At 46.7% G+C, this 23113-nt stretch overlaps 1 protein-coding gene across 6 annotated transcripts in view; it reads left to right on the top strand.

Moving 5' to 3' along the window:
• The first annotated feature begins 2295 nt into the window (after nucleotides 1–2295).
• The window catches only part of LOC144953604 (uncharacterized), a 33852-nt gene continuing 13034 nt past the window's right edge, over nucleotides 2296–23113 (top strand). For 2 of the 6 annotated variants that reach the window (XM_078884176.1, XM_078884179.1), the window contains exons 1-2: nucleotides 18529–18886; nucleotides 21877–21923. In XM_078884176.1, the coding sequence (XP_078740302.1) occupies nucleotides 18875–18886; nucleotides 21877–21923 (59 nt within the window). In that variant the 5' untranslated portion in view covers nucleotides 18529–18874. Of the gene's footprint in view, nucleotides 2728–7008; nucleotides 18887–19625; nucleotides 21924–23113 lie in introns of those variants that run through there. The other 4 variants (XM_078884180.1, XM_078884177.1, XM_078884182.1 and 1 more) reach the window with 3 other exon arrangements.

The raw sequence follows: 23113 nt of genomic DNA, 5'->3' as shown, positions 1-23113 counted from the left end.
TCATGTAATGCGAGCATAAATGGGAAGGCCGGATGTGACGATCCGAGAGGGAGGAGTCAGGATCACGTGGGTGAGAGGTTATAGGAGGGAGCCCGGAAGAGATCTGGGCAGTTGAGGGAGTGAAGAGGCGAGACCACTTTGGGTGGCCGCCGTGCCATCAGCCGCGAGGCTGCTAGGGCTTGGCACCCCGCCAGCTAGCGGTGTGCGGAGAGACAGCGGAGTGTGCAGGGTGCACAGGGCGTGCGAGGTTGCACGGGGCTAGCGGAGCGTGCGAGGTTGCACGGGCAGCAGAGTGGCTGCAGAGTCTGCGGGAGCACACGGAGCAGCGGAGTGGCTGCAGAGTGCGCGGGGCGCGAGGAGAGACGACGCTGGGCCGAGGAGGAGGCCAGCGGGGTGCGGAGGAGAAGAATATAAATAAAGGACCAACGGAGAGTGACATCGTGTGAAGGAGTCCTTTATTACAGAAACATGAATTGCTCATACGAATATTCTCTCTCTCAGAATCGACCGACTGATGTAGCAGACAAAACAGTAATCTTGTTGAACGATTCTAAACCTTGTCGCGGCAATGTTAGTTTTCTCTGTTCAAGGTTTTATCAGTGTTATGCAATGTTTTTACATTTAGTTTACTATTACACTGAATTCTATGGCATAATTAACTATTGTTGTGCTTAAAAATCTATTTATATACAGTTCGTAGGAGTTTGGAATGGATTAATCGTATTTACATACAATCCAATGGGGAAATTAAGTTCGAGTCACGACCAAATTGGGTTGCGACCAAAGTTATGGAACGAATTATTGTCATGACCAGAGGTTCTACTGTACTTGAACTAAGTTACCCGGACTATGGAAGGCGAGGACATGTAATGAAGGGGTCTACAAACATTCTATTGGTGACATGCTGAGATAGTAACAGGCACGCCCTTACTGCCCGCGTTCCATCCAGTGTCTGAGGGGTTGCGCAATCAGAGGGGAGGCTGAGCGCGTCGCTGCCTCACCTCTCGTCTCTACCTGTACTTGCAGCGAAGCTCCGCAAATTTGGCGATTTTGACTATAAATAAGTAATTAAGAAAACACCTTTTTAAAAACACGCTTTTATGAAATGTACTAGTAATGGCAGAACTCCACGACTCCAGGAAGTGGCCCTGAAGCTTGCCATAACGTAAGGGACCGTGGCCAATTACAGCCAACGTCAGTCGACCGTGGGGACAATTAGACCCAAGCCGAAACATAACATGTACAAAGATTGTTTAAAATTATTTTATTTAATGATAGAATATAGTATTGTCATCAGTATGGCATAAGTACAGTGAGGGAAAAAAGTATTTGATTCCCTGCTGATTTTGTGCGTTTGCCCACCGTGGACAATTAGACCCAAGCCGAAACATAACATATGAAAAAGAATGTTTACAAATATATACACATTCATAAAAAAAGTATTTAATTAAGTAGAACCAACGTGACTTTACCGAAAAAAACAAAGAGTATGAATCCTTGCATTCACGAAAGCTTAAAATCTAGAATTAAGCAGAACGTTTTGTGCATTTTGATGTGACGTCACATTTCTCAAACCCCCGCCCCCCTGGTCTTTTTTTAAATAAATCTTTTCTCCTACAACATCAGAGTGCAGTGCCACATTAAATACGCACTACAATGACAATAGTTTAAAGCGATTCGAAGCGTGTTTTATATATTTGGGGGGGCAGAGCTTTGTGACGTCATATTTGAGGGGGTCTGACTTTTTGTGACGCTGTGTGACGAGGGGGGGAGGGGGGTCAAAAATCGGCCAAAATCACGTGACGTCATTTATGAACGGCCCCAATACGCAAAACTTGAACTCTGACCCCCGTTCTCTGACGTCACCACTAAGCATTACCTCATCGGCGTGAAACTCCTGGGGGGGCGGTGCGCCTCGCTAGTGACGTCATGTCACCCCTGCTTTGTCACCGCCGATGTCTGTTCCGGTACAATCCTTATTTGGGCAAAGCTACCCCCAGTGACTGGCGGCTCATTAACATAATCTAGGAACAAAGCTTTGGTGACTGCAGGAATTGCTCATTGGTTATTTCGGTAAAGAAATGAAATACAATTAACATAATATATTCGTTAAAAGCCGTCGCAAGTTTGTTTTTTATTGCGACGGGTTCAGCACCCACGTCCCATCATCCCTCGACGCGTGACTTTACCGAAAGAGCCAATGAGTGTACAACGAGTTGAGTCATTCTAGATTTGAAGCTTTCGTGACTGCAAGGAATCATATTCTTAGGTTTTTTCGGTAAAGTCACGTAGGTAAAACATCAAAATTAATGAAAATAAAATAAAACAAAAATCACGACGTTTCGGAGGCAACACAAGTCTCCGTCATCAGGTGGGACCGTCACAGCCGAATTAGCTGCATCAAGTGAGGCAATGATTCAAGATGTAATCCCTTATAAGCAAGTTGAAGGGGGGAGGAGAGGGGGGGTTCATCAGAATGTGGTAACCAATGAATGGAACGTATCGAGAGGGAGGGGGCGGGGCTCAAAGACAGCACGGAGTGTTAATACAACCTAAGAGTTGAGTCATTCCTGCAGTTGACGAAAGCTTCAATTCTCGAATAAGTTATTCAGTTACCCAGCCCCGCTCGTTGGGGGCGTGTCTTGTACCCCGGAAGTGAATATTACGTCACATCCTGCTGCCGCCATAACGGCGAGAGGTAACGAGAAGCTGCCGATGAAATCTGAGGTGAGAGATTTTCATCGTGGTGGTGGTGGTGGTGGTTGTTGTGGTTGTTGTTGTTTACCCAGGTAGAGCCTCTCTCTCGTAGGGATGTCAATTGAGTCGCAGCGAGTATGGGAATCCATGCTAAGGTTGGGACATTACAACGTGGGGCCTAGCCACGCGGGGCCTCGCCTCCTGCCCTCGCCTGAAGGCCTTTTGTTTGAATTCTCTCGCTTCAACTTGATCTGGAAGCTTTCGTGACGGCAGCAGAAATAAAATAAATGAAACCAATTTAATTTAGTTTATTCATTTATTTTAGTTGTTTTTTCATAATATTTTTTGAATACTTTTTTTTCATAAATTAAAAAAACAACTAAATGTATTTAGTTTCATTTATTTTAGTTTATTCATATTTTTTTCATTAAAATTTTTTAAATTTAAAAATGCAATAAAAAAATTAATTATTTTTGTCGTTTCCTTTCATTTTTTACCTACGTGACATTACCGAAAATAAACAAAAATATTTATCTCGGTTAAACTTGATCTGGAGCTTTCGTGAGTGCAGGGATACATACTCTTTGGTTCTTTCGGTAAAGTCGCGTAGAAAGAAAACATTAATTAAGTAATAGCATACGACGTTTCCTTTGCAACACGAGCAATCACCATCAGGTACAAATGAATGAGAAAGCAAAGCTTGTAAACTTAGAACTATATTCTTTGGTTCTTTCGGTAAAGTTACGTAGGTATAAAATAAAATAAATTTAGAACTACAATGCAATACAACACAACACAGCGAGTCGGCTAACATAACAGTCAAAACCCCACCTGGTTTATTAACGTTCTTCCAAAGATTGCAAATTTTGAGAGAGAGAACTAAACACAGACACGGAGACACACAGACACACAAGCAGAGAGAGAGATAATACAGACAGAGAGAGACACAAATAAGCAGAGAGATAACACAGAGACAGAGACACACATAGGCACACAGAAAGAGAGACAGAGAAAGAGACATATAGACACAGAGAGAGACCCACACATAGGCACACAGAGAGACAGACGCATAAACACAGAGAGAGATAACACAGGGACACAGAGAGACACACACATAGGCACAGAGAGAGAGAGACACACAGAGAGATGCACACATAGGCACACACAGAAACAATACCTCTGTGACAAGGCCTTAAATAGAGAGAGAAGGTGGCTGAGAGAGAGGGGGGGGGTAGAGAAATGAGCATGGCAATGAGAGATTTGGAGCTTTCGTGACTGCAGGAAATACTACAACACGAGGACACTTTCGTTTTTTATTTTATGTAACCAGGCCAAGCCCACTTGAGCTGCTGTACCGCTCTTATAATTTGAAGCTTTCGTTAGTGCAGGAATCCATACTCTTTGGTTCTTTCGGTAAAGTCACGTAGGAAGAAAAAATAAATTAAGTAATAGCATACGACGTTTCCTTTGCAACACGAGCAATCACCATCAGGTACAAATGAATGAGAAAGTAAAGCTTTAAATCGAAATCTAAAGCAAAGCTTTTGAACTTGAACTATACTCTTTGGTTCTTTCGGTAAAGTTTCCTAAGTATAAAATTCAATAAACTTAGAACTACAATGCAATACAACACAGAGAGTCGGCTAAGATAACAGTCAACTCCCCACCTGGTTTATTAACGTTCTTCCAAAGATTGATACATTTGAGAGAGAGAACTAAACACAGACACGGAGACACACAGACACATACACACAAGCAGAGAGAGATAACACAGACACACAGAGAGAGACACAGAAGCAGAGAGATAACAGAGAGAGAGAGACACACACACAGGCACACAGAAAGCACAGACAGAGAGAGACAGACACATAGGCACACAGAGCGAGACACACATAGGTACACAGAGAGAGATAACACAGACACAGAGACACACAGAGACACACATAGGCACACAGAAACAACACCTGTGTTGAGGCCTTAAATAGCGAGAGAAGGGGGCTGAGAGAGATGGGGGGTAGAGAAATGAGCATGGCAATGAGAGATTTGGAACTTTCGTGACTGCAGGAAATACTACAACACGAGGACACTTTCGGTTTTTATTTTATGTAACCAGGCCAAGCCCGCTAGAGCTGCTATACCGCCCTTATGATTTGAAGCTTTCGTGAGTGCAGGAATCCATACTCTTTGGTTCTTTCGGTAGAGTCACGTAGGTAGAAAATAAAATAAAACCCGACGTTTTGGGCGCAACACAAGCGTCCGCTCTTGTTTTCAGAAGCGACCTGCCCACACAACAAAGGTGGGCTTTGTCAATGTTTGGAAATGACTATCGGTCAAAGGCTCTAAACGCGTGCTGATATTCACTCTTAAATGTGGAGGGCGATCTGGAGGAAAATCCACGCCACGACAGAGAGAGAGGGAGACACGCAAACTCAACCATGTTGATTTGATCCTGAATTATTTGGTGGAGTGAGGAAGCATTGAAAACGTTTTGGTTTAGCCATGTTTGTTTTTTGTAGTACACAGTTAGCCTGATAACTTTAATCTAAATTGTCCTATGGTTGTTTTTGTTGACTTGCAATCCCACTGGGATTTTCTGCATACAGAGTTGAAATGCGGTGTTTTTTCTGCAGTTTTTTCCTGGATTTTTCTGTTGCTTGTAGTCACTTTAAGATGTTTCTTGTTCACGTTTTTGTTTGTTGCATTTGCCCCCGAGTCAAGAGTCGCATGGCTCACGGGGTTATCTTTATATAAAAGGGAAATTTGTGAATGTGTATCTGTTCGAAATGTTTAGCATACTTTCCGACATGCAACAAACTTGAAATTTGGCATGTGGGTACCTTCCAGACTGTACACAATGCAAAAAGTATAAAAATGATTTTTTTTGGGGGGGGGCGCAATAATGGATATATTTAGCACGGCAAGTGAGCGGTGACCTCACATCTGTGTGATGTCACCCGCATGCGGCAGTGTCACGCAGTGTGCCTGCTGACGTCATGCATCCCTCCGCGTAGGCCGTGGATTCATTCAAGACAAGAATCCAAGTCTCGAGCGTAGCCAGGTAGTAAAGCTAGTACCTAATGAAACTGAAACATTAATATTGAGCAGATTAAGGTGTGGGGCCAGGCATGGTTCTGGACACGCCACCACCTGTTTAACACGGCAGTGTGTGGCAGTGTCAAGTTTGTGTTTGCAGTAAAGTCTATTAATTCTATTGAACATGGAGGTTATATCAAAACAATGGTTTAAGTTTTTTGTTTTTATCTAGAACTCTTTATGAGAATGGAAGCAGTCAGGAAGTTGACAGCACTCATTCAGCTGACGTTAGATCTGTTCATCCCAGCATTCAAGGAAATCTAAGCCTGGCTTCACACCTATAATTTGCAATTAAACATGAATTTATGCATAACACAAGTAGTATTATTTTCAACACCCTTTGCTATGTCAGCTGAATTTAGCTCTTATGAATATTCATTTTGTAGCCAGACAGCCAAAATTGTGTGCTTGGAGTTCTAGGTTAACATTCATTTTGAAGATACGAGGGCTTCCAGGAATGTTTATGACCATTTGCCCTCTCATAGTGCACCATAACAGCCCGTGTGATGAATTTGGGTAAATTTTTAACTCTATCATGAATATATGAATATATATAGACGTGTTAGTCATGTGTGACTGTGTTTATATATACTCTTTGGTTCTTTCGGTAAAGTCACGTAGGTAGAAATAAAATAAGTAATATTTTTAAAAACACGCTTTAATGAAATGTACTAGTAATGGAAGAACTCCACGACTCCAGGAAGTGGCCCCGAGGCTTGCCATAACGTAAGCGACCGTGGTCAATTACAGCCAACGTCAGTTTACCGTGGACAATTAGACCCAAGCCGAAACATAACATGTAAAAAATATTGTTTAAAAGAAAACGTTAATGATAGAATATAGTATTGTCATCAGTATGGCATAAGTATACCAAATTTGCAATCGATACCACATTGGGAAGTGGGTTAAAATGGAGTTACAAGATTTGAGGATACAACAATGACAACAACAGACAGAGTGAGTTAAATTAAAGCGTGTATTAAAATAAATCACAGCAGACATCTCAGCTATCGCGATTTCACCCAAAGACGAACGCTTGTGTTGCATTCGAAACATCGTCATTTATGTTATAATTACCTACTTGACTTTACCGTAAGAACCATAGAGTATGGATTCCTGCAGTCATGAAAGCTTCAAATCAAGATTGTACATATATATGCGTATATTCATTCTTCTGTGCCTCGATACTGACTTGTAGATGGTATTTTCTGTCTGCAGCTGTCGCTTCCTCTGACGCTTCCTCTGCAGAATTGGTCTGATGGAGCACAGGCAGTCAGCGCGGCTCGGTACGGCATGGCAACAATGGGACCAGCGTGCATACAGCACGGATCGGACTGGAAGTTTGACACGGCTCCAGAAAAAACACACGGGAGAGAAACCCTTCAAGTGCAATCTGTGTGAGATGGCGTTTGCACATTCATCAAATCTTCAAAGACACCAAAGAACACACACGGGAGAGAAACCCTTCAAGTGCACTCTGTGTGAGATGGCGTTTGCAGATTCATCAACTCTTCAAAGACACCAAAGAACACACACGGGAGAGAAACCCTTCAAGTGCAGTGTGTGTGGGAAGGCATTTTCACAGTCATCTGATCTTGCAAAACACCAGAGAACACACACAGGAGAGAAACCCTTCAAGTGCAGTGTGTGTGGGAAGGCATTTTCACAGTCGCCTAATCTTGCAAAACACCAGAGAACACACACACGAGTGAAACCTTTCAAGTGCAGTGTGTGTGGAATGGCGTTTGCAGGTCCAGAAAATTGTCAAATACACCAGAGAGCACACACAGGAGAGAAACCCTTCAAGTGCAGTGTGTGTGGGAAGGCATTTTCACAGTCATCTGATCTTGCAATACACCAGAGAACACACACAGGAGAGAAACCCTTGAAGTGCAGTGTGTGTCGGAAGGCATTTTCACAGTCACATAATCTTGCACGACACCAGAGAACACACACAGGACAGAAACTCTTCAAGTGCAGTGTGTGTGGGAAGGCATTTTCACAGTGGTATCTTGCAAAACACCATAGAACACACACAAGAGAGAAACCCTTCAAGTGCAGTGTGTGTGGGAAGGCATTTTCAAAGTCACGTGATCTTGCAACACACCATAGAACACACACAGGAGAGAAACCCTTCAAGTGCAGTGTGTGTGGGAAGGCATTTTCACAGTCGCCTAGTCTTGCAAAACACCAGAGAACACACACAGGAGAGAAACCCTTCAGGTGCACTCTGTGCGGGAAGGCGTTTGCACGGTCACAACATCTTCAAGAACACCAGAGAACACAGAATCATCAGAAAATCCACAAGGAGTGGAGTCTGAAATCAGCTTGTGAAAGTCAAAGTGCCGTAAGGAGCCCATCCCTCATGAAACAAGTACCGGAAGAAAATCCCAGCTTGGGCACTTTTAAAGGTATCAAGGTGGAATTTGAAGAGGTGATTGTGAAATGTGAAGAGGTGATTGTGAAATGTGAAGAGGTGACGGTGAAGAGCGAAGAAGTGAAGGTAAAATGTGAAGATGAAGATTCGACTCCAAAATGGGACCTTCACATCGATGGAGGCAACGTGAAGCAGGAGGGGAATTCTGACTGTGAGGCAGAGCGAGGCAACTCACAGCAGTTTGTGGAAGTGGAGGTGTGGGTGGACTTCCTAGACAATACAAAGTCAAATGGAGACCCGGTAGATGTGTAAGCTTGATCCGATGTCGCTCCCAATAGATGCCTTTGTCACAGGCCTTTAATAAAAATAATGTGAAGTAGAACATTGAAATCTTAGGTTCAACCTGCAGGGTAAGAGCGGCCAGTCATGGTGGATCTGTTGGTTGGGTAGATATCTCACCAGGAGCCTCAGTGATTCACACTGAAGCCTATTGGAGCCTTAGTCTGGCCCTGTGAGCCTCAGTTATTAACGCTGAAGCCTATGGGAGCCTGAGTCTGGCTTTGTGAGCCTCAGTAATTAACACTGAACGCGATGGATGGGAGCCAGTGACATGGGGTGAGGTCAGTGGCTGGGGAGGCACCGGGGGCGTGGCCTCACCGAGGGGGGGGTGTCTGACACGCCCCCTCTCAGTGAGGCAGATGTGATAGCTGCCTACCCTGGTGCTTTTTCATTGCAGTTTCATGACGAGACCAGCGAGCCTACGTATCTTTATACACATACAGTAGAACCTCTGGTCACGAACGCTTCTGACCACGACCAAATTGGGTTCCATCCAAAACATTGACATTTTTGAATCTGGTCACGAACACATACTTGGGTGGCGATCAAACACGGCCGCGGCCGATTTTCCCCTTCCGCGCCATTTTTGTTGAATTACACAAAGCGTAACAGTTATGTATATAACTTTTGCTATATAAAATTGCTAGTAAGATATAAATTGTGTGAGTGTAGTCATACCCTTCCCCCCTCATTCAAGCCATAATTTAGAGAGTGAAAGCGCCGAGTACGTAAATCGCTAACATAAGAACCTGTTAATCTCTTCTCGCATCATTCATACGATTGTAATGCGGGCGTAAGCGACCTTCCGGATGTGACGTCACGGGGGGTGGAGTCATGTGACGTGGGTGGAAGGTTCGGGTCCTTAAGCGGGTAAACCGGAAGGGGAAGTCAGTCGGGGTGTGAGCGGAAAAGAGTGAGGCCACGCGGGCGGGTGAGAAGAGGGGGGGGCACCGACGGCTATCGGGAGCCAACCCCGAAGACAAGAGGAAGCTGCGGAGTGGTGTGCAGCTGCAGAGGAGACAGCCAGAAGGGCTGCGTGTTAGAGGCAGCGGTGTGGCTGCCAGGAGGAGCTGCGGAGAGAGAGAGAGACAGCACGAGGCTGCCAGGAGGTGGAGAGAGAGGAGTTGCAGCGAGTACAGCCAAGGGGGGGTGTGTGAGAGAAACAGCAGCGGGGCTGCTGTTGTGGATCGGGCCGACATTGGAGTCAGCACCGTGGAGAAGCTACAGAGTAAAGACAGCCGTGTGGGTGTACAGCACGAACCGAATAAAGGACACTGAGCCAGACATCGTGGTCCAGTCGTTTATTACACTGGTGTCGGAAGTGCAACGGCATGTCGAAACAAGTGAGGAAGAAAGTTAATCCGGCGCCTGCATCGGCTTCTTCGTCCGACGACGACGAACTCCCTCCAACCTCGGATCCTGTTGGGGTGGTGGAGGAGAGCCCGGCTGAGGCGACCACGGGAACGGGAGTGGAGGATGTTGGCGCGGTGGCGGGTCCGTCGACATCATCAGACGCGGATCAACGATGGCAAGCGATGGCGGTACAACTGGAGGCACTTAAGGACGTCCTGGCGCATCTATGCCATCTCGTCGCGCCAGGGACGATGGATGATGCAATTGGTGCTCCGCGGGCCGCCACGTTGCCTGTCCTGCCGCCGCCATTGCCCACGCGGCAAGAGGCCGCCATTTTGCGCGCTCCGTGGCGCCAAACCGCCATCTTGGCCACGCCGCGGGCCGACGCCATTTTGAATTTGCCATCACAACCACCACCATTGGAAGACGGCGGGAAGAGGAGTCGGAGTCGCCACCTTACAACGGTTAAAGAATTTTCCGTCGGTGGGGACTGGAGCGCGTTCGCCTGCCGCTTCTTGGCGGCGGTACGCACAGCAAGATGGACCGATGCGGAGGCTTTGGAGGTGTTGCCGACTCTCCTGGACGACGAATCTGTCCGATTCTTCCGTTCCATAACGACCGATAAGAAGGCAACTTTATGTGGTGTTTTTCAAGAAATGGCCGAGGCTTATGAGCCACCAGATGATGCGCATCGGCGATTCGCTCAACGACAACGAGCACCAGAGGAGTCGCCCGTGGCGTTCAGGGGTGCGGTGCTGGAGCTGGCCATGGCAGCTTATCCTGAGACGCCACAGGACCTGCTCGAGCCTCTCATATTAGGGAAAATGTTGGAGCTGTCTCGGGATCTAGGGATCCCCATGCCTGTGTGTGGGCATGAGAAGCTAACTTCCCGGACGGCTGCTAAGTGTCTCGATGCGCAATTCAACCTCCGTCGCTGGAAACAAGTGACGGCGTGGACGGGGGGGCCCGTCAAAGAAGGGGATGCGCTGGGGTGGAACCCTGCGCAGGCTGTCTATGTTCCGGATGACCGGGGCCCTCAACAACTGACGGCCGCCTCCGCTCCATGGACGGGACGCGGCGGGCCGAGACCGCGCGCGGCGCTACCAGAACGGGGCCGTCAGGAGGCGAGGCCTGCGCTTCGGCGCAACGAGGCCGAATGTTTCCGCTGCGGGCGTAGGGGCCACTACGCCAGAGACTGCTGGGCCCGCTTCCCGGCTCCGCCGCAGCAGGAGGCCTCGGCACCGGTCAAGTCGGCTAAAGATCCTCCGAAACAGGCATGTCGGCACGCACCAGACACTCGGCAAGGCTTTACACCTCACCCATCACCGTCGTTGCGCCATCCTAACGTTGTGGTTAAAGCATGCCCTTCGACGGGGCCTTGTCGCTCGGTCACGCAGTGGCGCAAGTTGGCACGGAGAGTCGTCGCGGCCGCTACGGGCTCGTCCACTGTACCGGGGTCTATACAAGGGGTGGACGTACGCATTTTGGTCGACTCCGGCGCGTCTGCGACTATTATTTCGGATGTCATTTTCCATCTGTTGGGCATCCCGCCGGGGGCTGTGCGTCCGGTTTATGGGTCGTGCGTCGCTGCGAACGGGGGTAGCATGGGTATCGTGGGTCAGGTGGATGCTAAGATATCTATTGGGGATGTGTCGGCCTCGGGTGTTGTGTTGATATCGAGATCTTTGGCGGTTCCTTGTTTGTTAGGCACCGATTTTTTGGCTAAGATGCCCATTTTGATCAAAATCAATGAGAATTGTATTGAACTGCCGGGGGGCCGTCAAATCTCGTTTCTGCCGTCGCCCTGGGGGCGACCTGCTTCGGCCGTACAAGTGCAGGCGCTGTCCGTCGCATCTGTGGACATCCCACCTGGTACACAGATGCTTATACCCTTGCGGTATCGGAAGCCCCTGCCTGATCGGCTAGGAGCAGTAGGGGTCTTGTTGTCACCGTCCGCCACGATAACAACCGGGTTGGCGTTAGTGGGGGCACAGACCATCGTCCGGCCGGATCAATTACCGTTTTTACAGGTGCTTAATGCGGGGGGAGAAAACGTCCGTGTCCCGGCCGGTACGGTTGTGGCACATGCCACTACGGCCTTTGCGACCCATGATTGTCCACATAGCCGGGGAGTTGTTGCTGGGGTTTCCGAGCCAAGGAGTTCGGATGATCGTTGGGTTGCTCATTTATGTGACGGAAATTCTTCCCTGTCCATGGAGCAACGTGGTGCGCTGCGTAAATTGTTGTTGACATATTCCGATGTGTTCAGCTCCGATGATTTGGATTTGGGCCGCACTTCGTTGCTTTACCATCACATTGAGACGGGCGATGCTGCCCCTATTCGATTAAATTCGCATCGGATGAGTCCTGCGGAGCGAGAACACGTACGGGGGGCAGTGGAAGACATGTTGGCTGCGGACATTATATCGCCATCTAACAGCCCATGGGGCGCTCCAGTCGTCTTGGTTAAGAAGAAGGATGGCAAATTGCGATTTTGTGTTGATTTCCGCAAATTGAATAAGATATCGGTGGCAGATGCGTACCCCCTGCCGCGTATGGATGACTCCCTCGACGCATTGTCGGGGGCTAAGTTATTTTCCACACTGGACCTCTCTTCGGGATTTTGGCAGCTTCCCCTTGACGAGTCCTCACGGGAGAAAACCGCATTCCGTACGCCGCAGGGGTTATTTCAATTCAACTGTCTCCCGATGGGATTGAATGCGGCCCCTGCTACATTTCAAAGATTGATGGAGCTCGTTTTGACGGGGTTGCAGTGGGAGACGTGTCTTATATATTTGGACGATATTATTGTCTTCAGCCGCACATTTGATGAACATTTGACGCGGCTGGAGACAGTGTTCACGAGGATGCGTTCTGCCAAATTGAAATTCAAACCAAAGAAATGTCACCTACTGCAACGGTCCGTCCGCTATTTGGGGCACATTGTGAGTGCTGAGGGAGTGTCCACGGATCCGGAAAAGACGGCGTGCGTCCGGGATTGGCCGACTCCGGCCACCGTGGGGGATGTTCGGCGGTTTTTGGGATTTGCCTCGTATTACCGAAGATTTGTGCCGGGTTTTGCGACGATTGCGAGGCCCTTGCATCTCCTTACGGGTAAAGGACGGAAGTTTGTTTGGGGACAGCCGGAGGAGGCGGCCTTTCGGAGTCTGCGTGATCTATTGGCCACGGCCCCAACATTGGATTATCCCGATTTCGATCACCCATTCATTCTTGATACGGACGCGAGTGACACAGGTATTGGGGCGGTGTTATCACAGTCTAAAGGGGGTGTAGAGCGTGTCGTGGCGTATGGTAGCCGAGTCTTGTCTCCTGCGGAAACCCGCTACTGTGTCACTCGCAGAGAACTATTGGCGGTTGTTTTTTTCCTACGGCAATTTCGACCATACCTCTACGGTCGTTCTTTTATTGTGCATACGGATCATGCGGCCTTGCAATATGCCCTTAAAATTGACCAGCCATCCGGACAGTTGGCACGTTGGTTGGACACGCTACAGGAATTTTCCTTCCAAATTCAACATCGGAAGGGAGTGCGCCATGCGAACGCTGACGCACTTTCCAGATTACCGCGGCACGCCCCTTGTAAATGTGAGTCGGGGACGCATAGGTGTTCGCCGATTCCAAACCCCCCTCAGCCGCTTACGTTGGCCGTCGAGAAGTCGGACACTCCGATGGAGCCGGGACCGGCTGACGGGGTTTTGAATCTGCCGCGGTCTGTCTGGATCCGGGAACAGATGATGGATGAGTCATTGGTGTCCTTGCGGAAGCGGTCTGCTAGGGACAATGGGAGTCCGAGTACGGCTATGGGGCCGCAAACCGCTCTCCGAGATGGTCTGCTTATGTGGCGGGAGGGGTTCCAGGAACGTTGGCGCCTGGTGGTACCAACGTCCTTGCGATTCGAGTTGATTAGAACCCTCCATTGTGACACTCTCTTACATTTAGGGGTGCAGAAGACCTTGTTGACGTTGCAACGTCATTATTTTTGGCACGGCATGGTGACAGATGTCGTAGGGCATGTGCGCGCGTGCCCTGCGTGTGCACGACGTAAGCCGCCGAAACATCCTTACGTGCCGCCTCTCCAGTCGATTCAGGTGTCTCGAGTCAATGAATTGGTGGCACTGGACATATTGGGACCTTTTCCACCATCGGCGAGGGGTAATAAATATTTGCTGGTAGGGGTTGAGTACCTCTCCCGTTGGCCGATGGCCTGGCCGTTGCCCGATCAGTCGGCCGCGGCCATTACCGACGCCTTTTTGTTTGGGTATATTATGGATAAGGGGGCGCCTGAGAGACTCCTCACGGACCAGGGCAGGAATTTCTCTTCTAAATTATTGGCGGAAGTGTGCGCGGGCCTTGGGACTAAGAAAGTACGGACATCCCCATACCATCCGCAGACGGATGGTATGGTTGAACGGCTGAACAGGACATTGTCTGCCATGCTTTGCCATACCGTGAGTGAACAACAATCAGATTGGGATCTGCACATCCCCGGGGTGCTTTCGGCGTACAGGATGACGCCTCATGCGGCTACAGGATATTCGCCGTTTTACCTTATGTATGGTCGGGAAAACGTGCCGCCGGTGGATGTGCAATTGGGAACTGGGGTGAAGGGACCTCGTAAGCCACTTCCTGAATACATTCAGGACACGGTTCGCCGAGTCACGGAGGCGCGGGAGAATGCCCGCGTGGCTACGGCCAAAGCCCAGGCCCGGAACGAGCGATATGCGCGACGGTCTGAGGGGGAGTGCCCTTGGAAGGTTGGGGACCTAGCCTGGCTTCATTGTCCACAGGTACGTCCGGGGACCTCGCCGAAATTGCACAAACCCTGGCATGGTCCCGTACGCCTCATTGCGGTTCCCAACCCACAGTCAGCACGCGTCCAGATTGGGTCTCGTCGCTGGGTTGTGCATACGTCGCGCTTGAAACCATATGTTGCTCCCTTACATGATGCGTCATCCCCCAATGTTGCCTTGCCGGGGTCTGTTGCTGCTGACTCTCCCCTGCCTGCGTCCATTGATCTTGCTAGAGCGCCTGTCGTACCTGTTCCAGACAGGCCGGCCGTGACATTGCGGGGGACGAGGGGCCCTGCTCGGAGGACGCCTGCCAGGTCTGCGGGACCTTCGAGCCCTGCAGCCCTTCCGACCCAGCTGCGGGCACGGTCACAGGACAAGCCCAAGACTAACTCTTTAGGGACACGGGACGGCGATGGACTTCCAGCTGCGACAGGGGGATTACCCCCTGTCATTCCTCGACTTTCATCGCGTTCCCGTTCTGCGAGTGGGCCGCCGACCGTCCGGGACGGGCCGGCGACCCGCACACGTTCCAAATCGCTTACGTTTCGTTGATTGTTGCTGTCTTGTTATTTTTTTCTTACAGTTGTATTTATTGCATGCTTTTTGTACGTTCGTTGATGTTAATTGCGTTGTTGTTGTTGTTCTTGCTGTTACATTGTGTGCTTAGTGTCCTTTAGGGGGGGAAGCTCGGTTCGCCGCATTACGATTTGCTATTGGTCAGCCGAGGTCGGCTGGGATTTTTCTACGGGGGAGGGTGGTGTAATGCGGGCGTAAGCGACCTTCCGGATGTGACGTCACGGGGGGTGGAGTCATGTGACGTGGGTGGAAGGTTCGGGTCCTTAAGCGGGTAAACCGGAAGGGGAAGTCAGTCGGGGTGTGAGCGGAAAAGAGTGAGGCCACGCGGGCGGGTGAGAAGAGGGGGGGGCACCGACGGCTATCGGGAGCCAACCCCGAAGACAAGAGGAAGCTGCGGAGTGGTGTGCAGCTGCAGAGGAGACAGCCAGAAGGGCTGCGTGTTAGAGGCAGCGGTGTGGCTGCCAGGAGGAGCTGCGGAGAGAGAGAGAGACAGCACGAGGCTGCCAGGAGGTGGAGAGAGAGGAGTTGCAGCGAGTACAGCCAAGGGGGGGTGTGTGAGAGAAACAGCAGCGGGGCTGCTGTTGTGGATCGGGCCGACATTGGAGTCAGCACCGTGGAGAAGCTACAGAGTAAAGACAACCGTGTGGGTGTACAGCACGAACCGAATAAAGGACACTGAGCCAGACATCGTGGTCCAGTCGTTTATTACACGATGATGCGGTAAAGTAAACGTTCATACGATAATACGGTGAATGCTTCCAAAAACAATACTGTACCCAAATATTACTGTTAACTTTCAATAGAAACATGAATTGCTCATACGAATATTCTCTCTCTCAGAATCGACTGACTGATGTAGAAGATGAAACAGTCATCTTGTTGAACGATTCTAAACCTTGACGCGGAAATGTTAGTTTTCTCTGTTCAAGGATTTCTCAGTGTTATGCAATGTTTTTACATTTAGTTTACTATTACACTGAATTCTATGGCATAATTAACCATTATTGTGCTTAAAAATCTTTTAAAAACTATATACAGTTCGTAGGATTAATCGTATTTACATACAATCCAATGGGGAAATTAGGTTCGAATCACGACCAAATCGGGTAGCGACCAAAGTTATGTAACGAATTATGGTCGTGACCAGAGGTTCTACTGTACTTGAACTAAGTTACCTGGACTATGGAAGGCGAGGACATATAATGAAGGGGTCTACAAACATTCCATTGGTGACATGCTGAGATGGTAACAGGCACCCCCTTACTGCCCGCGTTCCATCTAGTGTCTGAGGGGTTGCGCAATCAGAGGGGAGGCTGAGCGCGTCGCTGCCTCACCCCTCGTCTCGCCCTGTACTTGCAGCGAAGCTCTGCAAATTTGGAGATTTTGACTATAAGTATGTAACCTGTAAAAAACTTTTTTTCAAAACACGCTGTCATTAAATGTACTAGTAATGGAAGAACTCCACGACTCTAGGAAGTGGCCCCGAAGTTTGCCATAACGTAAGGGACGGTGGACAATTACATCCAACGTCAGTTGACCGTGGGAACAATTAGACCCAAGCCAAAACATAACATGTAAAAAAGATTGTTTAAAATTATTTTATTTAATGATAGGATATAGTATTGTCATCATTATGGCATGAGTACAGTGAGGGAAAAAAGTATTTGATCCCTTGCTAATTTTGTGCGTTTTCCCATCGTGGACAATTAGACCCAAGCCGAAACATAACATATGAAAAAGAATGTTATATACACATTTATAAAAAATATTTAATTAAGTAGAACCAACGTGACTTTACCGAAAAAAAAACAAAGAGTATGAATCCTTGCAGTCACGAAAGCTTCAAATCTAGAATTAAGCAGAACGTTTTGTCTATACTCTATATGTATTTAAAGTTGTGCATATTGATGTGACGTCACATTTCTCAAACCCCCGCCCCTCTGGTCTCCTTTTTAATAAATCTTTTCTCCTACAACATCAGAGTGCAGCGCCACATTAAATACGCACTGCAATGACATCGGGTAGCGACCAAAGTTATGGAACGAATTATGGTCGTGACCAGAGGTTCTACTGTACTTGAACTAAGTTACCCGGACTATGGAAGGCGAGGACATATAATGAAGGGGTCTACAAACATTCCATTGGTGACATGCTGAGATGGTAACAGGCACCCCCTTACTGCCCACGTTCCATCTAGTGTCTGAGGGGTTGCGCAATCAGAGGGGAGGCTGAGCGCGTCGCTGCCTCACCCCTCGTCTCGCCCTGTACTTGCAGCGAAGCTCTGCAAATTTGGAGATTTTGACTATAAGTATGTAACCTGTAAAAAACTTTTTTTCAAAACACGCTGTCATTAAATGTACTAGTAATGGAAGAACTCCACGACTCTAGGAAGTGGCCCCGAAGTTTTCCATAACGTAAGGGACGGTGGACAATTACATCCAACGTCAGTTGACCGTGGGAACAATTAGACCCAAGCCCAAACATAACATGTAAAAAAGATTGTTTAAAATTATTTTATTTAATGATAGGATATAGTATTGTCATCATTATGGCATGAGTACAGTGAGGGAAAAAAGTATTTGATCCCTTGCTAATTTTGTGCGTTTTCCCATCGTGGACAATTAGACCCAAGCCGAAACATAACATATGAAAAAGAATGTTATATACACATTTATAAAAAAAAAGTATTTAATTAAGTAGAACCAACGTGACTTTACCGAAAAAAAAAACAAAGTATGAATCCTTGCAGTCACGAAAGCTTCAAATCTAGAATTAAGCAGAACGTTTTGTCTATACTCTATATGTATTTAAAGTTGTGCATATTGATGTGACGTCACATTTCTCAAACCCTCGCCCCCCTGGTCTCCTTTTTAATAAATCTTTTCTCCTACAACATCAGAGTGCAGCGCCACATTAAATACGCACTGCAATGACAATAGTTTAAAGCGATTTGAAGCGTGTTTTATATATTTGGGGGGGGGCAGAGCTTTGTGACGTCATATCTGAGGGGGTCTGACTTTTTGTGACTCTGTGACGAGGGGGGGAGGGGGGTCAAAAATCGGCCAAAATCACGTGACGTCATTTATGAACGGCCCCAATACGCAAAACTTGAACTCTGACCCCCGTTCTCTGACGTCACCACTAAGCATTACCTCATCGGTGTGAAACGCCAGGGGGGGCGGTGCGCCTCGCTAGTGACGTCATGTCACCCCTGCTTGGTCCCCGCCGATCTCTGTTCCGGTACAATCCTTATTTGGGCAAAGCTACGCCCAGTGACTGGCGGCTCATTAACATAATCTAGGATCTCAGCATGGTGACTGCAGGAATTGCTCATTGGTTATTTCGGTAAAGAAATGAAATACAATTAACATAATATATTCGTTAAAAGCCCTCGCGAGTTTGTTTTTTATTGCGACGGGTTCAGCACCCACGCCCCATCATCCCTCGACACGTGACTTTACCGAAAGAGCCAATGAGTGTACAACGAGTTGAGTCATTCCTGCAGTTGACGAATAAGTTATTCAGTTACCCAGCCCCGCTCGTTGGGGGCGTGTCTTGTACCCCGGAAGTGAATTTTACGTCACATCCTGCTGCCGCCATAACGTAGCGAGGTAACGAGAAGCTGCCGATGAAATCCGAGGTGAGAGATTTTCATCGTGGTGGTGGTGGTTGTTGTGGTTGTTGTTGTTTACCCAGGTAGAGCCTCTCTCTCGTAGGGATGTCAATTGAGTCGCAGCGAGTATGGGAATCCATATCTAGGTTGGGACATTACAACGTGGGGCCCAGCCACGCGGGGCCTCGCCTCCTGCCCTCGCCTGAAGTCCTTTGTTTGAATTCTCTCGCTTCAACTTGATCTGGAAGCTTTCATGACGGCAGCAGAAACAAAATAAATGAAACCAATTTAATTTAGTTTTTTCATTTATTTTAGGTGTTTTTTCCATAATATTTTCTTGATACAATTTTTTTTTCATAAATGTAAAAAACAACTAAATGTATTTAGTTTCATTTATTTTAGTTGTTTATTCATAATATTTTTTTTCATTAAAAATATTTTTAATTTAAAAAATGCAATAAAAAAATAATTTATTTTAGTCGTTGTTTCATTTCATTTTTTACCTACGTGACATTACCGAAAATAAACAAAAATATTTATCTCGGTTAAACTTGATCTGGAGCTTTCGTGAGTGCAGGGATACATACTCTTTGGTTCTTTCGGTAAAGTCGCGTAGAAAGAAAACATTAATTAAGTAATAGCATACGACGTTTCCTTTGCAACACGAGCAATCACCATCAGGTACAAATGAATGAGAAAGCAAAGCTTGTAAACTTAGAACTATATTCTTTGGTTCTTTCGGTAAAGTTACGTAGGTATAAAATAAAATAAATTTAGAACTACAATGTAATACAACACAACACAGCGAGTCGGCTAACATAACAGTCAAAACCCCACCTGGTTTATTAACGTTCTTCCAAAGATTGCAAATTTTGAGAGAGAGAACTAAACACAGACACGGAGACACACAGACACACAAGCAGAGAGAGAGATAATACAGACAGAGAGAGACACACATAAGCAGAGAGATAACACAGAGACAGAGACACACATAGGCACACAGAAAGAGAGACAGAGAAAGAGACATATAGACACAGAGAGAGACCCACACATAGGCACACAGAGAGACAGACGCATAAACACAGAGAGAGATAACACAGGGACACAGAGAGACACACACATAGGCACAGAGAGAGAGAGACACACAGAGAGATGCACACATAGGCACACACAGAAACAATACCTCTGTGACAAGGCCTTAAATAGAGAGAGAAGGTGGCTGAGAGAGAGGGGGGGTAGAGAAATGAGCATGGCAATGAGAGATTTGGAGCTTTCGTGACTGCAGGAAATACTACAACACGAGGACACTTTCGTTTTTTATTTTATGTAACCAGGCCAAGCCCACTTGAGCTGCTGTACCGCTCTTATAATTTGAAGCTTTCGTGAGTGCAGGAATCCATACTCTTTGGTTCTTTCGGTAAAGTCACGTAGGAAGAAAAAATAAATTAAGTAATAGCATACGACGTTTCCTTTTCAACACGAGCAATCACCATCAGGTACAAATGAATGAGAAAGTAAAGCTTTAAATCGAAATCTAAAGCAAAGCTTTTGAACTTGAACTATACTCTTTGGTCCTTTCGGTAAAGTTTCCTAAGTATAAAATTCAATAAACTTAGAACTACAATGCAATACAACACAGAGAGTCGGCTAAGATAACAGTCAACTCCCCACCTGGTTTATTAACGTTCTTCCAAAGATTGATACATTTGAGAGAGAGAACTAAACACAGACACGGAGACACACAGACACATACACACAAGCAGAGAGAGATAACACAGACACACAGAGAGAGACACAGAAGCAGAGAGATAACAGAGAGAGAGAGACACACACACAGGCACACAGAAAGCACAGACAGAGAGAGACAGACACATAGGCACACAGAGCGAGACACACATAGGTACACAGAGAGAGATAACACAGACACAGAGACACACAGAGACACACACATAGGCACACAGAAACAACACCTGTGTTGAGGCCTTAAATAGCGAGAGAAGGGGGCTGAGAGAGATGGGGGGTAGAGAAATGAGCATGGCAATGAGAGATTTGGAGCTTTCGTAACTGCAGGAAATACTACAACACGAGGACACTTTCGGTTTTTATTTTATGTAACCAGGCCAAGCCCGCTAGAGCTGCTATACCGCCCTTATGATTTGAAGCTTTCGTGAGTGCAGGAATCCATACTCTTTGGTTCTTTCGGTAGAGTCACGTAGGTAGAAAATAAAATAAATCCCGACGTTTTGGGCGCAACACAAGCGTCCGCTCTTGTTTTCAGAAGCGACCTGCCCACACAACAAAGGTGGGCTTTGTCAATGTTTGGAAATGACTATCGGTCAAAGGCTCTAAACGCGTGCTGATATTCACTCTTAAATGTGGAGGGCGATCTGGAGGAAAATCCACGCCACGACAGAGAGAGAGGGAGACACGCAAACTCAACCATGTTGATTTGATCCTGAATTATTTGGTGGAGTGAGGAAGCATTGAAAACGTTTTGGTTTAGCCATGTTTGTTTTTTGTAGTACACAGTTAGCCTGATAACTTTAATCTAAATTGTCCTATGGTTGTTTTTGTTGACTTGCAATCCCACTGGGATTTTCTGCATACAGAGTTGAAATGCGGTGTTTTTTCTGCAGTTTTTTCCTGGATTTTTCTGTTGCTTGTAGTCACTTTAAGATGTTTCTTGTTCACGTTTTTGTTTGTTGCATTTGCCCCCGAGTCAAGAGTCGCATGGCTCACGGGGTTATCTTTATATAAAAGGGAAATTTGTGAATGTGTATCTGTTCGAAATGTTTAGCATACTTTCCGACATGCAACAAACTTGAAATTTGGCATGTGGGTACCTTCCAGACTGTACACAATGCAAAAAGTATAAAAATGATTTTTTTTGGGGGGGGGCGCAATAATGGATATATTTAGCACGGCAAGTGAGCGGTGACCTCACATCTGTGTGATGTCACCCGCATGCGGCAGTGTCACGCAGTGTGCCTGCTGACGTCATGCATCCCTCCGCGTAGGCCGTGGATTCATTCAAGACAAGAATCCAAGTCTCGAGCGTAGCCAGGTAGTAAAGCTAGTACCTAATGAAACTGAAACATTAATATTGAGCAGATTAAGGTGTGGGGCCAGGCATGGTTCTGGACACGCCACCACCTGTTTAACACGGCAGTGTGTGGCAGTGTCAAGTTTGTGTTTGCAGTAAAGTCTATTAATTCTATTGAACATGGAGGTTATATCAAAACAATGGTTTAAGTTTTTTGTTTTTATCTAGAACTCTTTATGAGAATGGAAGCAGTCAGGAAGTTGACAGCACTCATTCAGCTGACGTTAGATCTGTTCATCCCAGCATTCAAGGAAATCTAAGCCTGGCTTCACACCTATAATTTGCAATTAAACATGAATTTATGCATAACACAAGTAGTATTATTTTCAACACCCTTTGCTATGTCAGCTGAATTTAGCTCTTATGAATATTCATTTTGTAGCCAGACAGCCAAAATTGTGTGCTTGGAGTTCTAGGTTAACATTCATTTTGAAGATACGAGGGCTTCCAGGAATGTTTATGACCATTTGCCCTCTCATAGTGCGCCATAACAGCCCGTGTGATGAATTTGGGTAAATTTTTAACTCTATCATGAATATATGAATATATATAGACGTGTTAGTCATGTGTGACTGTGTTTATATATACTCTTTGGTTCTTTCGGTAAAGTCACTTAGGTAGAAATAAAATAAGTAATATTTTTAAAAACACGCTTTAATGAAATGTACTAGTAATGGAAGAACTCCACGACTCCAGGAAGTGGCCCCGAGGCTTGCCATAACGTAAGCGACCGTGCTCAATTATAGCCAACGTCAGTTTACCGTGGACAATTAGACCCAAGCCGAAACATAACATGTAAAAAATATTGTTTAAAAGAAAACGTTAATGATAGAATATAGTATTGTCATCAGTATGGCATAAGTATACCAAATTTGCAATCGATACCACATTGGGAAGTGGGTTAAAATGGAGTTACAAGATTTGAGGATACAACAATGACAACAACAGACAGAGTGAGTTAAATTAAAGCGTGTATTAAAATAAATCACAGCAGACATCTCAGCTATCGCGATTTCACCCGAAGACGAACGCTTGTGCTGCATTCGAAACATCGTCATTTATGTTATAATTACCTACTTGACTTTACCGTAAGAACCATAGAGTATGGATTCCTGCAGTCATGAAAGCTTCAAATCAAGATTGTACATATA

The sequence above is a fragment of the Lampetra fluviatilis genome, chromosome 79 (assembly GCF_964198595.1).
Source record: "Lampetra fluviatilis chromosome 79, kcLamFluv1.1, whole genome shotgun sequence".
Lineage (NCBI taxonomy): Eukaryota > Metazoa > Chordata > Hyperoartia > Petromyzontiformes > Petromyzontidae > Lampetra > Lampetra fluviatilis.
Note: the sequence above shows the minus strand (reverse complement) of the source record. Positions and strands in the feature narration are given on the sequence as shown.